Source organism: Erithacus rubecula (genome assembly GCF_903797595.1).
Source record: "Erithacus rubecula genome assembly, chromosome: 28".
Taxonomy (NCBI): domain Eukaryota; kingdom Metazoa; phylum Chordata; class Aves; order Passeriformes; family Muscicapidae; genus Erithacus; species Erithacus rubecula.
The window spans coordinates 4,307,453-4,318,601 of NC_136680.1; the positions used below are offsets into that span (position 1 = coordinate 4,307,453).

At 51.2% G+C, this 11,149-nt stretch overlaps 1 protein-coding gene across 1 annotated transcript; it reads left to right on the forward strand.

Moving 5' to 3' along the window:
- The first annotated feature begins 3,892 nt into the window (after positions 1–3,892).
- Positions 3,893–7,053, forward strand: UQCR11 (ubiquinol-cytochrome c reductase, complex III subunit XI). The gene is made up of 3 exons (XM_079328635.1): positions 3,893–4,028; positions 5,095–5,229; positions 6,811–7,053. Exons 1-2 carry the CDS (start codon positions 3,979–3,981, stop codon positions 5,213–5,215), a joined length of 171 nt encoding a protein of 56 aa, XP_079184761.1. The 5' UTR covers positions 3,893–3,978; the 3' UTR covers positions 5,216–5,229; positions 6,811–7,053.
- Positions 7,054–11,149: the final 4,096 nt, after the last annotated feature.

The window sequence follows — 11,149 nt, forward strand, 5'->3', positions numbered from 1 at the left end:
CGTTCCTGGCAGCTCCAAAAGCATTTTGAGACTTGTGCCCTGGAGCTGGGAGGGGGCAGATGAGTCTGTAGGAACATGCAGCTCACACTGAGCACTGAAGTGGAGGGGGCATGGCCTGGTCCTGGGGCTCCTCCACACACCCCTCACCCTCCTGTGCCTTTGGCTCGGTGCTGGTGGGGCACTGCCAGCATCCTTCACCCCCAGCCCCTGAAAGGAGAAGCTCTGTTCCACCTGTTGCTGCCCAGACTGCCCTGTTCTAGCAGCTGAGCCTCGGGCTGGGCTGGGGCTGCTCTCCTTTCAGCCACTCCAAGCCTGAGGGGGTGTTTCCCTTGCTCCCATGCCAGTGTCCCTGAGCTGTTCCCAGTGCAGAGGGGCAGCCCGTGCCAGCAGTGCCCCTCGGCTGGGCTCAGGCAGGAGGGTTTGGGGGTGCTGCTGCCAGTGCCACGGCACAGCTGCCTCTCCCTGCCCTGGAGCAGGTGCCAGGGGAGCTGCTGCTCTGTGCTTTGATTTCCAGGACAATTCAGCCCTTGTGGGAGCCAGCACTGCTGTGCCTTGGCCTGCAGGGCTCCACGGGGAGGTGGGCTCTGGTTGGGAGGGTGGTGCAGGCTCCCCATGACCTTCTGCCAAACCCTGTGTGTGTGTGTGTGTCCATCTTGAGCCCAGCTCAGGGCCAAGGGCAGTCCTGTCCTGGCTCTCCACACTGGTGTCTCTGTTGCCCTGGGTTTGTACCCTGCTGCTCCTCGGGGCTCTCCACTCCCACCCAGCCCAGCCCTGCCGTGGTGTAGGGTGAGGCTGTGGCACAGCCCAGCACAGCTCAGCTGGGTGTGCCTGCAGCACCAGCCCGGGACAGCAGAGGGGTTCCTGCTTCAGCCCGGGTGCCCTGGGCTGTGCCTGGGGCCATGGAGCTCCGGGACACACAGCTCCCCCTCCCCAGGGCCACGTCTTCCCAAATCACTCCATCCCAGCAGCTTTTGAGCAAACCTTGTACATGCAGCCCCTGGGGAGGGAGGGAGCCACACACCAGGCACTGCTCGTGTGCCAGGAGGGGGGAAGAGGCAGCTGGTGAGGCAGCACGGGGAGAATCCACACATGGGAATGACCCCCTGGGGAAACAGAGCATCCTTGGGATGTTCTTCCTCTATATTTTTGTAGGAATGGGGGTGGGAGAGCAGATGGAAGATGCCTGCGGAAGTTGTTTATTTTTAACCCTGTAGAAAGTTTTGGGTTGTTTTTGGTTTTTGGCCTTTAAAATAAAATATGGTCCTTGCTTTTGATGTTTATGCTGCCTACCTGTAAATCCAGATGTACTTAAGTGGCTGAAATCCTTGTTCTTAAATCAGATACACATTATAGTTTTGAACTATATATATAGTAAATATATATATATATATGCCTAACCCAGCAAAAAAAAAAAGAAAAAAAATAAAGTATTTGGGGGTGGGAAATGCGTTGCTCTTTGAAATGAATCACAATTGGGGGATGAAATTGTGTTTCTGAGTGCCTCAAGATATGAATTGTTTTCATTTTTTTAAATAATTTTATACAAGTGTCAAAACAGCTGGCTGGATTATTTGGAGTTTTTAAATAATCCTAACTTTTTTAAAGTAGATTTTGAGAACTGTCCTGTATATAACAGTAATGTAGCAATAAATGTGACATTTTATAACAATATTACTTTTTTTATCCCCATGTGTGTCCTTCAGATGTTGTATCCCTAGGAATGAGAAGTTGGAATAAAGGCTTTGCCTTGTACTAAAAAACAAAAGAAAACACCAGACAGGTTTTCAGACACTTGTTCTGGACGTGGATCCTGCCCCTGCATCACTCTTGTTTTTTCCTTGCCTCTGCCCCTGGGGAGCACCTACAAGTGGGAAATCCAGTTAAATGCCCCCAGCCCATCCCAGGAGCCCAGCACAGACTGGTGATGGGAGAAATCCATCAAATCAGAGTCGTTTAAAAGACCCTTAAGATCATCAGGTCCAACTGTTAGCTCACAACTGACCCATGCCCCAAGCACCACATCCATTGTCTGAACACTTCCAGGGATGGTGCCCTGGGCAGCCTGACAACCCTCTTTGTGCAGAAATCTGTCCTAATATCCAACCTAAACCTTTCCTGGCACAACTTGGGGCCATTTCCTCTCGTCCTGTCCCTTGTTCCCTGGGAACAGAGCCCGACCCCCACCTGCCTGCACCCTCCTGCCCTTTGGGCTCCAGTCCCCCAGGACTTTCACAGAATTACAGATTGATTTGGGTTGGAAAGGATCATAAAGCCCATCTCATTCCACTCCTTGCCACCAGCCCCATCCAGCCTGGCCTTGGGCACTCCCAGAGACAAGGATTCTGCCTGTGAGCAGTGAGCAGCCCTCCTTCCCAGGTGTGCTGCCTGTGTTTCCACTGTGCTGCTCCGGCTCGAGGCTCCTACAGAGCAGGACAAACAGTCCCAGCTGTTTCTGGCACAGTTGGTTACATCTCCCTTACCTTTGGGTGCCTTCTCTCAGCAATGAGGCAGCTCTGCCCTCCCCAAGCTGCTCTGGGTGCAGCTCTTAAGCTCCATCATAAAATCACAGAATCATTAAGATGGCGAAAGACTTTGAAGATCACCCAGTCCAACCATTAACCTGGCAGCACTGCCATGTTCACCACTAAAAATATCCTCAGGAGCCACATCCACACATTTTTTGAATGCTTTTAGGGATGGTGACTCCACCACTGCCCTGGGCAGCCTGTGCCAGCAATTCACAACTCAGATCCAGACGAGGGAGAAGTGTGTGCTTGGGCAGCCTGGGAGATGGATCTTCAACAAAGGCACAGGGAGGAGCAGAAAGCAGGCTGGTGCCCAGAGCAGGCTTGGGCTGGGAGAGCAGGTGAGGACAGGAGCAAGGAGCAGCACAGAGGAGTTGCTGAGAGCACACACCTTCCCAAGATGTGAGCAGTGGCCACCAAGTGAGCTTGCACTCCCTGGAGATGAGTCACTACCAGCTGGAGATGAGCTGGGATGAGACTACCAGAGCCTGTGGGCAAATGGCACGTCATGTTCACACTGCCAGACAAGCACAGAATCATGGAATGGCTTGGGTTCTAAGGGACCCTAAAGCTCATCCCATGGGCAGGGACCTCTTCACTATCCCGGGCTGCTCCAAGCCTGGTCCAGCCTGGCCCTGGACACTTCAGGGATCCAGGGGCAGCCACAGCTGCTCTGGGGTATCTGTTCCCCAGTTCCTCTTGCATGTTCATGAGAGGCTGAGCAGGCTCCCACCAGAGCCTCGGAACATTATGGAACTGATGGGTGATTTTATGACCCTCTGCTGAAACAGCTGGCTGGAAACTGCCTCTCCTGTTGGGGGACACTGAGTGGCCACGCCAGGAGGGTTCGCAGAGGCACTGATGGGCACTGGGGAACCGCTTTGGCAAGGGGGCAGCGCGAGAGGCTGAGCAGCAGAGTCAGCTCAGTGCGGGAGCACCGCCACCCCTCAGGGCTCGGGTCCCCTCCCCAGCATGGGGACATCCTGTCCCCTCAGGCCGCATGTCCCCTCTCCAGGGCAGGGGCAGCCTGTTCCCCACGGAGCTGCTGTGCTCTCTGCGGTGTGGGGACAGCCCTGTCCCCTCAGGGCTCATGTCCTCTCAGGGCTGGTGCCAGGGCTCTTGTCTCTCCCTAGCACGGGGACAGCCCGTGCCCTCAGGGCTCGCGTCCCATCAAGGCCCGTGTCTCATCAGGGCTGCTGTCCCCTCTCCAGCGTGGCGACAGCCCGTCCCCTCGGCTCGTGTCTCCTTAGTCCCCGTGTCCCCTCAGGGCCCGTGTGCCCGGTCCCCACAGGCACGGCCGCGGCCACTCAGCCCCGCCCCGCCCCGCCCCGCCCCGCCCCGCCCCGCCCCGCCCCGCCCCGCCCCGCCCCGCCCCGCCCCGCGCGTGCTCGGAGCGGCCCCGCCGCCACGGCCGCGCCGGCGCTCGGGGTCACTTTGAGGCGCCGCCGTCGCCATGTTGAGCCAGCTGCTGGGGCCGCGCTACGCGCAACTGCTGCAGACCTGGTGAGAGGGACCGGGCTGCCCACCCGGGGCTGTCCGCTTCGACCGGGGCTGTGTGTCCGCTCCGGCCCGGGGCCGTGTGTCCGCTCCGCGCGGGGCTCAGCGCTCCCCTCACCGCGTCCTCCGGGCAGGGCCGCACTCGGCGCGCTCTGTGGGAGCCTGGAGGGCGTCCCGAGCCCTTCCCCGAGCCGTGCCGAGGCCTCCCCGTCCCCTCCGCGCCCTGGGAGGGTCTCGGGCCGGGGCTGAGGGGCCGGGGAGCCGCGGAAAGGGCTTGCGACCCACCCGGGGCTGGCTGTATTTCACATAAATAAATATAGCAGTGCCCGTGGCTGCTCTTTGCAGGGCTGTGGGAGACAAAGCGAAGTTTTGTCGTGGGGGGCAGAACGAGGGGCTGTGACTGCAGCAGGGTATGACAGTGTGACTCCTCTTTGCTGAGTGTCTTTTTAAGTAAAGACTATAAGCTTATTCCTGTCAAAATATCTTAACTGCCCTGAGAACTAATGCTGTTCCATGTCTGTGAGGTTGTTTCAGTATTTCTGTGTCGAGTTTGGCCACCACAAGATCGAGTTAGGGACAGGGAGCTGGGGAAGGGCTGAGGAGCAGCTGAGGGCACTGGGCTGGTTCAGCTGGAGCAGAGGAGACTGAGGGGAGACTCCTCGGGGGCTGCAGCTCCTGCCCAGGGGAGGCAGAGGGGCAGGGGCTGAGCTCTGCTCTGGGACAGGAACAGGAGCCCAGCAAGGGCTGGAGCTGTGTCAGGCCTTGGCATGGAGCTCAGGGAAAGGTTCTTCCCCCCGAGGGTGCTGGCACTGCCCAAGCTCCCCAGGGAATGGTCCCAAGGCTGCCAGAGCTGCAGGAGCGTTTGGACACTCTCAGGGATGCTCAGGGGGGGTTGTTGGGGGTCTGGGCAGGGACAGGGGCTGCACTGAAGGTCCCTTCCTGCTCAGGATACTCTGGAATTCTAAACTTTTTTCCTGATTGAGGTGATTTTCTCAGGTACCTCAGCCATGAGCATCTTCCAGGCTTTTCTCAGTTGTAATTTGTTGTTTACCTGGCTGTGTCTCTTCTTTAGGACCCCCACCCTGGTGACATGGGGTGGTGTGGCTGGTGTTGGTGTGATCTGGGCCACAGACTGGAAGCTGGTCTTGCAGTACGTTCCCTACATCGGCGGCAAGTTCAAAACTGAAGACTGAGCTTCCCTCTAATGGTGAGTTTTGTTTGTGCATCTCTTGACTTAATCAATATAATTATAAAATCACAGAATCCCAGATGGGTTTGGGTTGGAAGGACCTTAAAGCTCCTCCTGCTCACCCCCTGCCATGGGCAGGGACACCTTCTACTGTCACCTTTTACAGATTGCTCCAAGCCCTGTCCAGCACAACCTGGCCTGCAATACTTGAACACAGTAACCCTGTGTTGGTGTAACAGTGAATGTTTCCTTTGCCTGGGGCATAATCATATTTTTTCTTTTTAATGGAGCTTCTCAGAGCACCAGAAAGGTGAAATATTTATTAGAATATGTTTTTCAAGTGATTAATTTGCAAGCAGTGGGTTTTCCACAACATAATGTGGAAATTTCTGCACATAATGTGCCACCTCTTAAGAGGTCAAATCAAGCTAATTTGGAACTTTTGATGTATCTGTTTCTCTTCCTGAGCAGAAGGGCTACAAGCTCAGGACTTCTTTTGTGACTGTGCAAATTCAGGCTCCTTTCTACTCCCTGTAACTGGTATTAAAAGTAAATTGAATTTACAGAGCTGGTTATTGTATTCCACAAATTCTTTGAAGATTTGCTTTCTCAAGGTTATTTTCCTTCTTTAAATGCATATCAGAAGTGCTCTTTTGAATGTTCTGAAAGTTTGACCATTCCTAAAGCTGAAGCAGCAACTAGAAAATCCTTCTACTTGGGCTCTAACTGCTTTTTCTTTCTAGTAGGCAGGCCTCAGAATTTTTTATTCCTTGCTGCAGATAGAAGGGAATCAGGAAGATTTTTCCATTCCTTAAAGGATGGTAATGGGGAAACTCTGAATCCAGAGGAAACTGTCCACTTAAGTGTTTGTTTCTTCTGGTCAGAATAACAGTTACATCTAAATGTTGATTAATGAAAGTGAGTTATTTGTGTTCCAGCTACACAGTATTTTGTAGGGAAGTCAGTTTGGAAAGCACAGACAATACTTTTCAAGTCTTTTTTCAGCAAGAGTTGTTGCAGTTTAAACAATTTACAGTTTGCAAACTTGATATTACACAGATCCCTCTGCAACCCAGAGAGGAATGAAACTTGTCTTGGAAGTCAGCTGAGCTGGAGGCATTTTGGATCATTGTGATGTTTGCAGACATAAGCATCAAATCACAGAGTGGTTTGGGTGGGAAGGGTCCTTAAAGCCCTTCAGTGCCACCCCCTGCCATGGCAAGGACACCTTCCACTATCCATTCCACTGCACCAAGCCACATCCAACCTGGAGATGGAGAAAAGTTTTCAAGTGGAAAAGCTCTCCAGTTATGTAGGGGTAATAAAATTACCTTCTAAGGGCTTTCCTTCCTTAAAAATTGTCAGTAGTAGGACAACTGAGTCAACAGTCAGTGTTTCCCATTTTGAAGTAAGAACTTTGTGTGTCAGTCCTCTGGAAAGAGGAGCAGAGAAAGGGGATGTGTCTGTGGTGGCCTGTGCTCCCTTCCAGAGGGACACCCAGATCAGCTCCTGTACCAGAAACTTCTGCCAGGACACTGGAGGCTTTTGAGATCTCTGCTGTTGGATGCTGTGCTTAACCACTGTCTGTGTTTGTTGCAGGATTGTCACTGCTGGAGAGTGTTTGGAGCATCCATCTGCTGAGACCCTGCTTGGGGTGACCCTGAAATGCCCAGTACAGATTCTGCAACACGTTGTGATCTGTCTGTCTGTTTGTCTGTCTCATGAACAGCTGTGAGCAAATTCACCTTCACTGACCACTTCCTCTGAGCACTTTCCCAGCACATCTTGCCTTGCTGGGAGTAATTTATAAACCTGGTGTCCAAAATAAACCAAGTGAATGATTTTGGGGGGGTTGGGTTTTTTGGGTTTTTTTGGGTGTGTTACCTTCTTAGTCCACATTCTTAAGACCAGATTGCTGGTTTGGTTTGGGGTTGTAGAATCAGACTGGTTTGGGCTGGGACACCTGGCACTATCCCAGATTGCTCCAAGCCTTGTCCAACCTGGCTTGGACACTTCCAGGGATCTGCTGCTCTGGGCACCCTGTTCTGTCTTCAGCTTCTTGGACTGTGTGTCCTAAGGCAGGTCTGCCATGTTTGCCTCTTTTCCTGTGCAGATTCCTTAGGAATCAACCACTGGCTGCAAGGATACTGGGTTTGATGATTTATTTTTATAAATTATAGTTCTTGAGCTACTCTTAGGAATGTGTTGATTTTAGGCTCACCATTCCTGGATCACTATGGCCTCATGGAGACAGTTAACTTTTCACAGCCAATATTGCAGAATTTCATGGTAACAGCTTCCTGAAATTTAGTTTAAAGAAAGGATTTAGGGTTTTTAACATAAATTCATGAACCCCTTAAAATGGTCTATTTTTGAAGCTTTTCTGACTTCATCTAGGGGCTTGAGGAAGGCTGGCCCCAAATCCAGGGTGTCTTTGTTTGTACCAGGATGAAAACCAGGAGTTCAGAGCTGCTTAGTTCTTGTCTTGGGATTTGAGTAGAAAAAGAATATATATCCTCAATTCATAGATCTACTTCTTTGTGAACTTAAATTGGTTATGAAACAAGCCCCAAACACAAGCCCTTAGGTGAGAGTTCCAAGCTGTTAGAAAACCCCTACCACAACTCTTTAGATGAGAGAGTTTTTAGCTGTTAGTAAAAGGAAGATTGAGGATTATTTTGCTCTGGTCTCTGCCACTCAGCCACAGATGACTCAGACTCAGGGGGGAAAATTAATCACTTTTCACAAAGACCAGAATTTACAAACTTCCTCTGTGTGACAACAGGGTCACTGTTTGCTCTCTGTTTAGTGCCCAGTTTCATCTTACTAGAATGTTTGGCTGTAATGCAAGGTTTGAATCTCTTTAGGGGAAGATCCCAGTTGTAGTAGCTGTGCTGCCTGTGTGACACTGTCAGGGCTGTGTCACTCTCAGGGATGTTTCTATGGAAAACTCTTGGAAAACCTGCCCAAACAGTGGCACTACATAGGACACTTGGATTACTTAATTAACAGTAAAATTTCTTAGTGTTGCTTCAGCAGCTTCACTGTTAATTAATTGGGGGCAAAGAATATAATTTTCACATGCAAAAACTGCCTTTTCTGCTCTGCTATGTCCAGAAAGATGCAATCACTGGAATATGCTGAGTGAGAAGGGACTCACAGGGATCCTCAAGTCCAGCTCCTGGCCCTGCACAGACACCCCAACAATCACCCTGGGCATCCCTGAGACTGGTGTCCAACCTCCCTTGGAGCTCTGGCAGCCTTGGGGCAGCTTCCCTGGGGTCTGATGGAACAGAAGCTTCTGGAACAATGAGATAGCAGTGCTGGTTGCTCAGGCTGTGCCTCCCTGCTCCAGCCGTGCTCCTGACTGCCCTGCAGGAGGCCAAGCCTCAGCTGAACCTCAGCGTGCTGAGAGTGCAGCCCTCTGCCATGTGTGGGGCTGTTCATGCTGCTCCATTTCCAGCCCAATGCCTGGAAAGTGGATATTCTTGGAAAGTGGGTATTCTGTCAGCCTGTCCTTGCACAGCAGCAGGATTGTAACCTCAGCTCTGGCCAGCTCAGTCCCTGCTCTAAATTTTCATGTGTAACACACCTGGACAGGATAGGTGTAACTTGCTGTTCAGGAATTCCCTGGTTTTGCCTTGTTCCCTTGGGTGAGTGACCTGTTCCCATGGCTTGGAGTTCTTTGGGAAGCCTGAAGCTAGGGGGGTCTGTGGTGTCCATCTGTCTGAGGAGCCTGGGGTCCCCAAGCTGCCAGTCAGTGTGACAGTCACCTTTACACAGCCCCAGTGTAGAGCTGTGCCCAGCAGGTGAGATGAGATACTGAAAGGAGAAAAACATTTAAAATCACAGCTGTGTGCACTGGCAGCACTGCAAGGAGTGTACAGACCTTGGATTTGTTTGGGGATTGTTCAGCTCCTTGTTCTTTGTGCAGCATTTCCAGTGATGGATTTATTGCTAATTAACCCTAGGATTAGTGTATAACTGTTTTAATTGCTATATTTCTCTTGCTACAAGAGCAAGAAACACTCTTGAAAATGCCTTCTGCATTCTTGGGCAAGTCTGTTAAATTTCAAATAATTACTGTTCAAGTGACATGGGTGATCTTTCTAATTTTTAATATCCTAGCTTTGCCTCTCTTCTAATAGTTAATTGTTTTCATAATGAGCTATGAATACCACACATGTTAGAGGAACAAATTAAAAAACAATTTGGGTTTTTGTTTTCCCTGTCTGTCAGGGAGAGGGAGAAAAAGCTTCCCCTTCCAAACTTGGAGAGGGCACAGAGGTAGCTTTGGATTTGCAGGCTGATGGTATAACTTTGAAACAGCCCTTAAGAAAAGGGAGCTTTGCATTCCTGCCTGCCTCTTCCAAGTGTTTGTCCTCGTGGAATGTGCAAGTGGGGATGGGACTGGGGTTTTTACTGCAGCTGCCTCAGCACTGTGAGCCTGCAACAGCCCTTGTTGGTCTCTTCTGGTGGAGGAGCCTCTGCTGGGGCTCCTGAGTTGGGAATTCTGTGGCCAGTCCTGCTCTTTAATAGTTCCTCAGTTGGCTCTGGGAGTGCAGAGTGGGAAGTTTCAAACCAGGGATACCTGCAGAGTGAAATCAAAAGTTTGTGTCAGGATTCCTTCCATGCCTGACAACAACTTTAGTTGTTGATTTTGGTTATTTTTTTTATTATCTGCTCATCCTGGGGCAACACAGAGTCTCTGGCAGCTGAATCCACTTTCAGCTGGTGGTTATACCTGCAAATACCTCACCTTGGCAGTGTTCCCAGAGGAACACGGGAATATTTTCCCTTTGCCTCAAGAGTTCATTTCTACCCAAACATTTCACGCAGTCCTAGAAGAGAATAAATGTTTCCTTTCCACAAACCAGTACCAGCTGCCAGTGAAAACTGATTTTCTACCTCCTGATACTCTCAGCTCCAGATCCAGAGGACATTTCAGGGATCCTCTTCCATATCTAAACTCACAGCTCCAGTTGCTCCCAGCTCTGCCAGTTCATTCGTTAAAAAAAAAACACAACTGAAGGTTTCACCGTGCTTCGGTTTCCAAAACTCCATGTCAGTACAAGTTTTTGGTTACAACAGTATCAGTTGAGCTGGATTGTGAGGTTTGGGGTGTTTATATTAAAAAAAAAAAAACCAGAGAAGTGCATTTATGTAAAATACAGTGGGTTTGATCAATAGTGGGAATTGGAAGTTTTTCATCTCTTTTGTGCAAGATTGCAGGAAATAATAGTAGTGGCAAACTATTTACTACCTGTGAGCCCAGAGGAGAAAACATCAACTACCACACCCCAGTCCCTGGGGAACTGGAATGCCTTCAGGGCAAAGCTCAGCATTGATCAAATTAAGAGCCACCCTCATGGATCTTAAACCTTTTTAAACAAAGCAAATGTAACCCAGCACCCACTGTCACACCTGGCTCTTGGGCATTGTTTCCAGTTTGGGCCGCAGTCTGGACAATTTGCAGCCCACTGTGGGGGTGTGGGCGTCCCTCCATCCGTGACTCCTCTCACATCCTCCCTCCATCTCCTGCTGCTTTTCCAGCGAGGGAGTTCGAAACGAGTGAGTGAGCCCCGACTTGGAAAAAGAAGGTAATAAGTGATACCTAACATGTGATGTTTAACGATGGCCAGTGCTGGTTCTTGCCCTGGATGCAGGGACAGGCTGGCAATGAGAGGCTGGAGAGCAGCGCCCTGGGAAGGGACCTGGGGGTCCTGGTGGGTGCCAGGCTGGATCTGAGTCACCACTGGCAGCCCAAAGGGCCACCGTGTCCTGGGGCACCAGGCCAGGGAGGGATTGTCCCACCTGCTCTGCACTGGGGCAGCCCCACCTCCAGTGCTGGGGCACCTCGGGCACCACAAGGTCAGAAGGAGCCAAAGCTGTTGGAGAGTGTCCAAAGGAGGGACAGGGAGCTGGGGAAGGGCTGAGG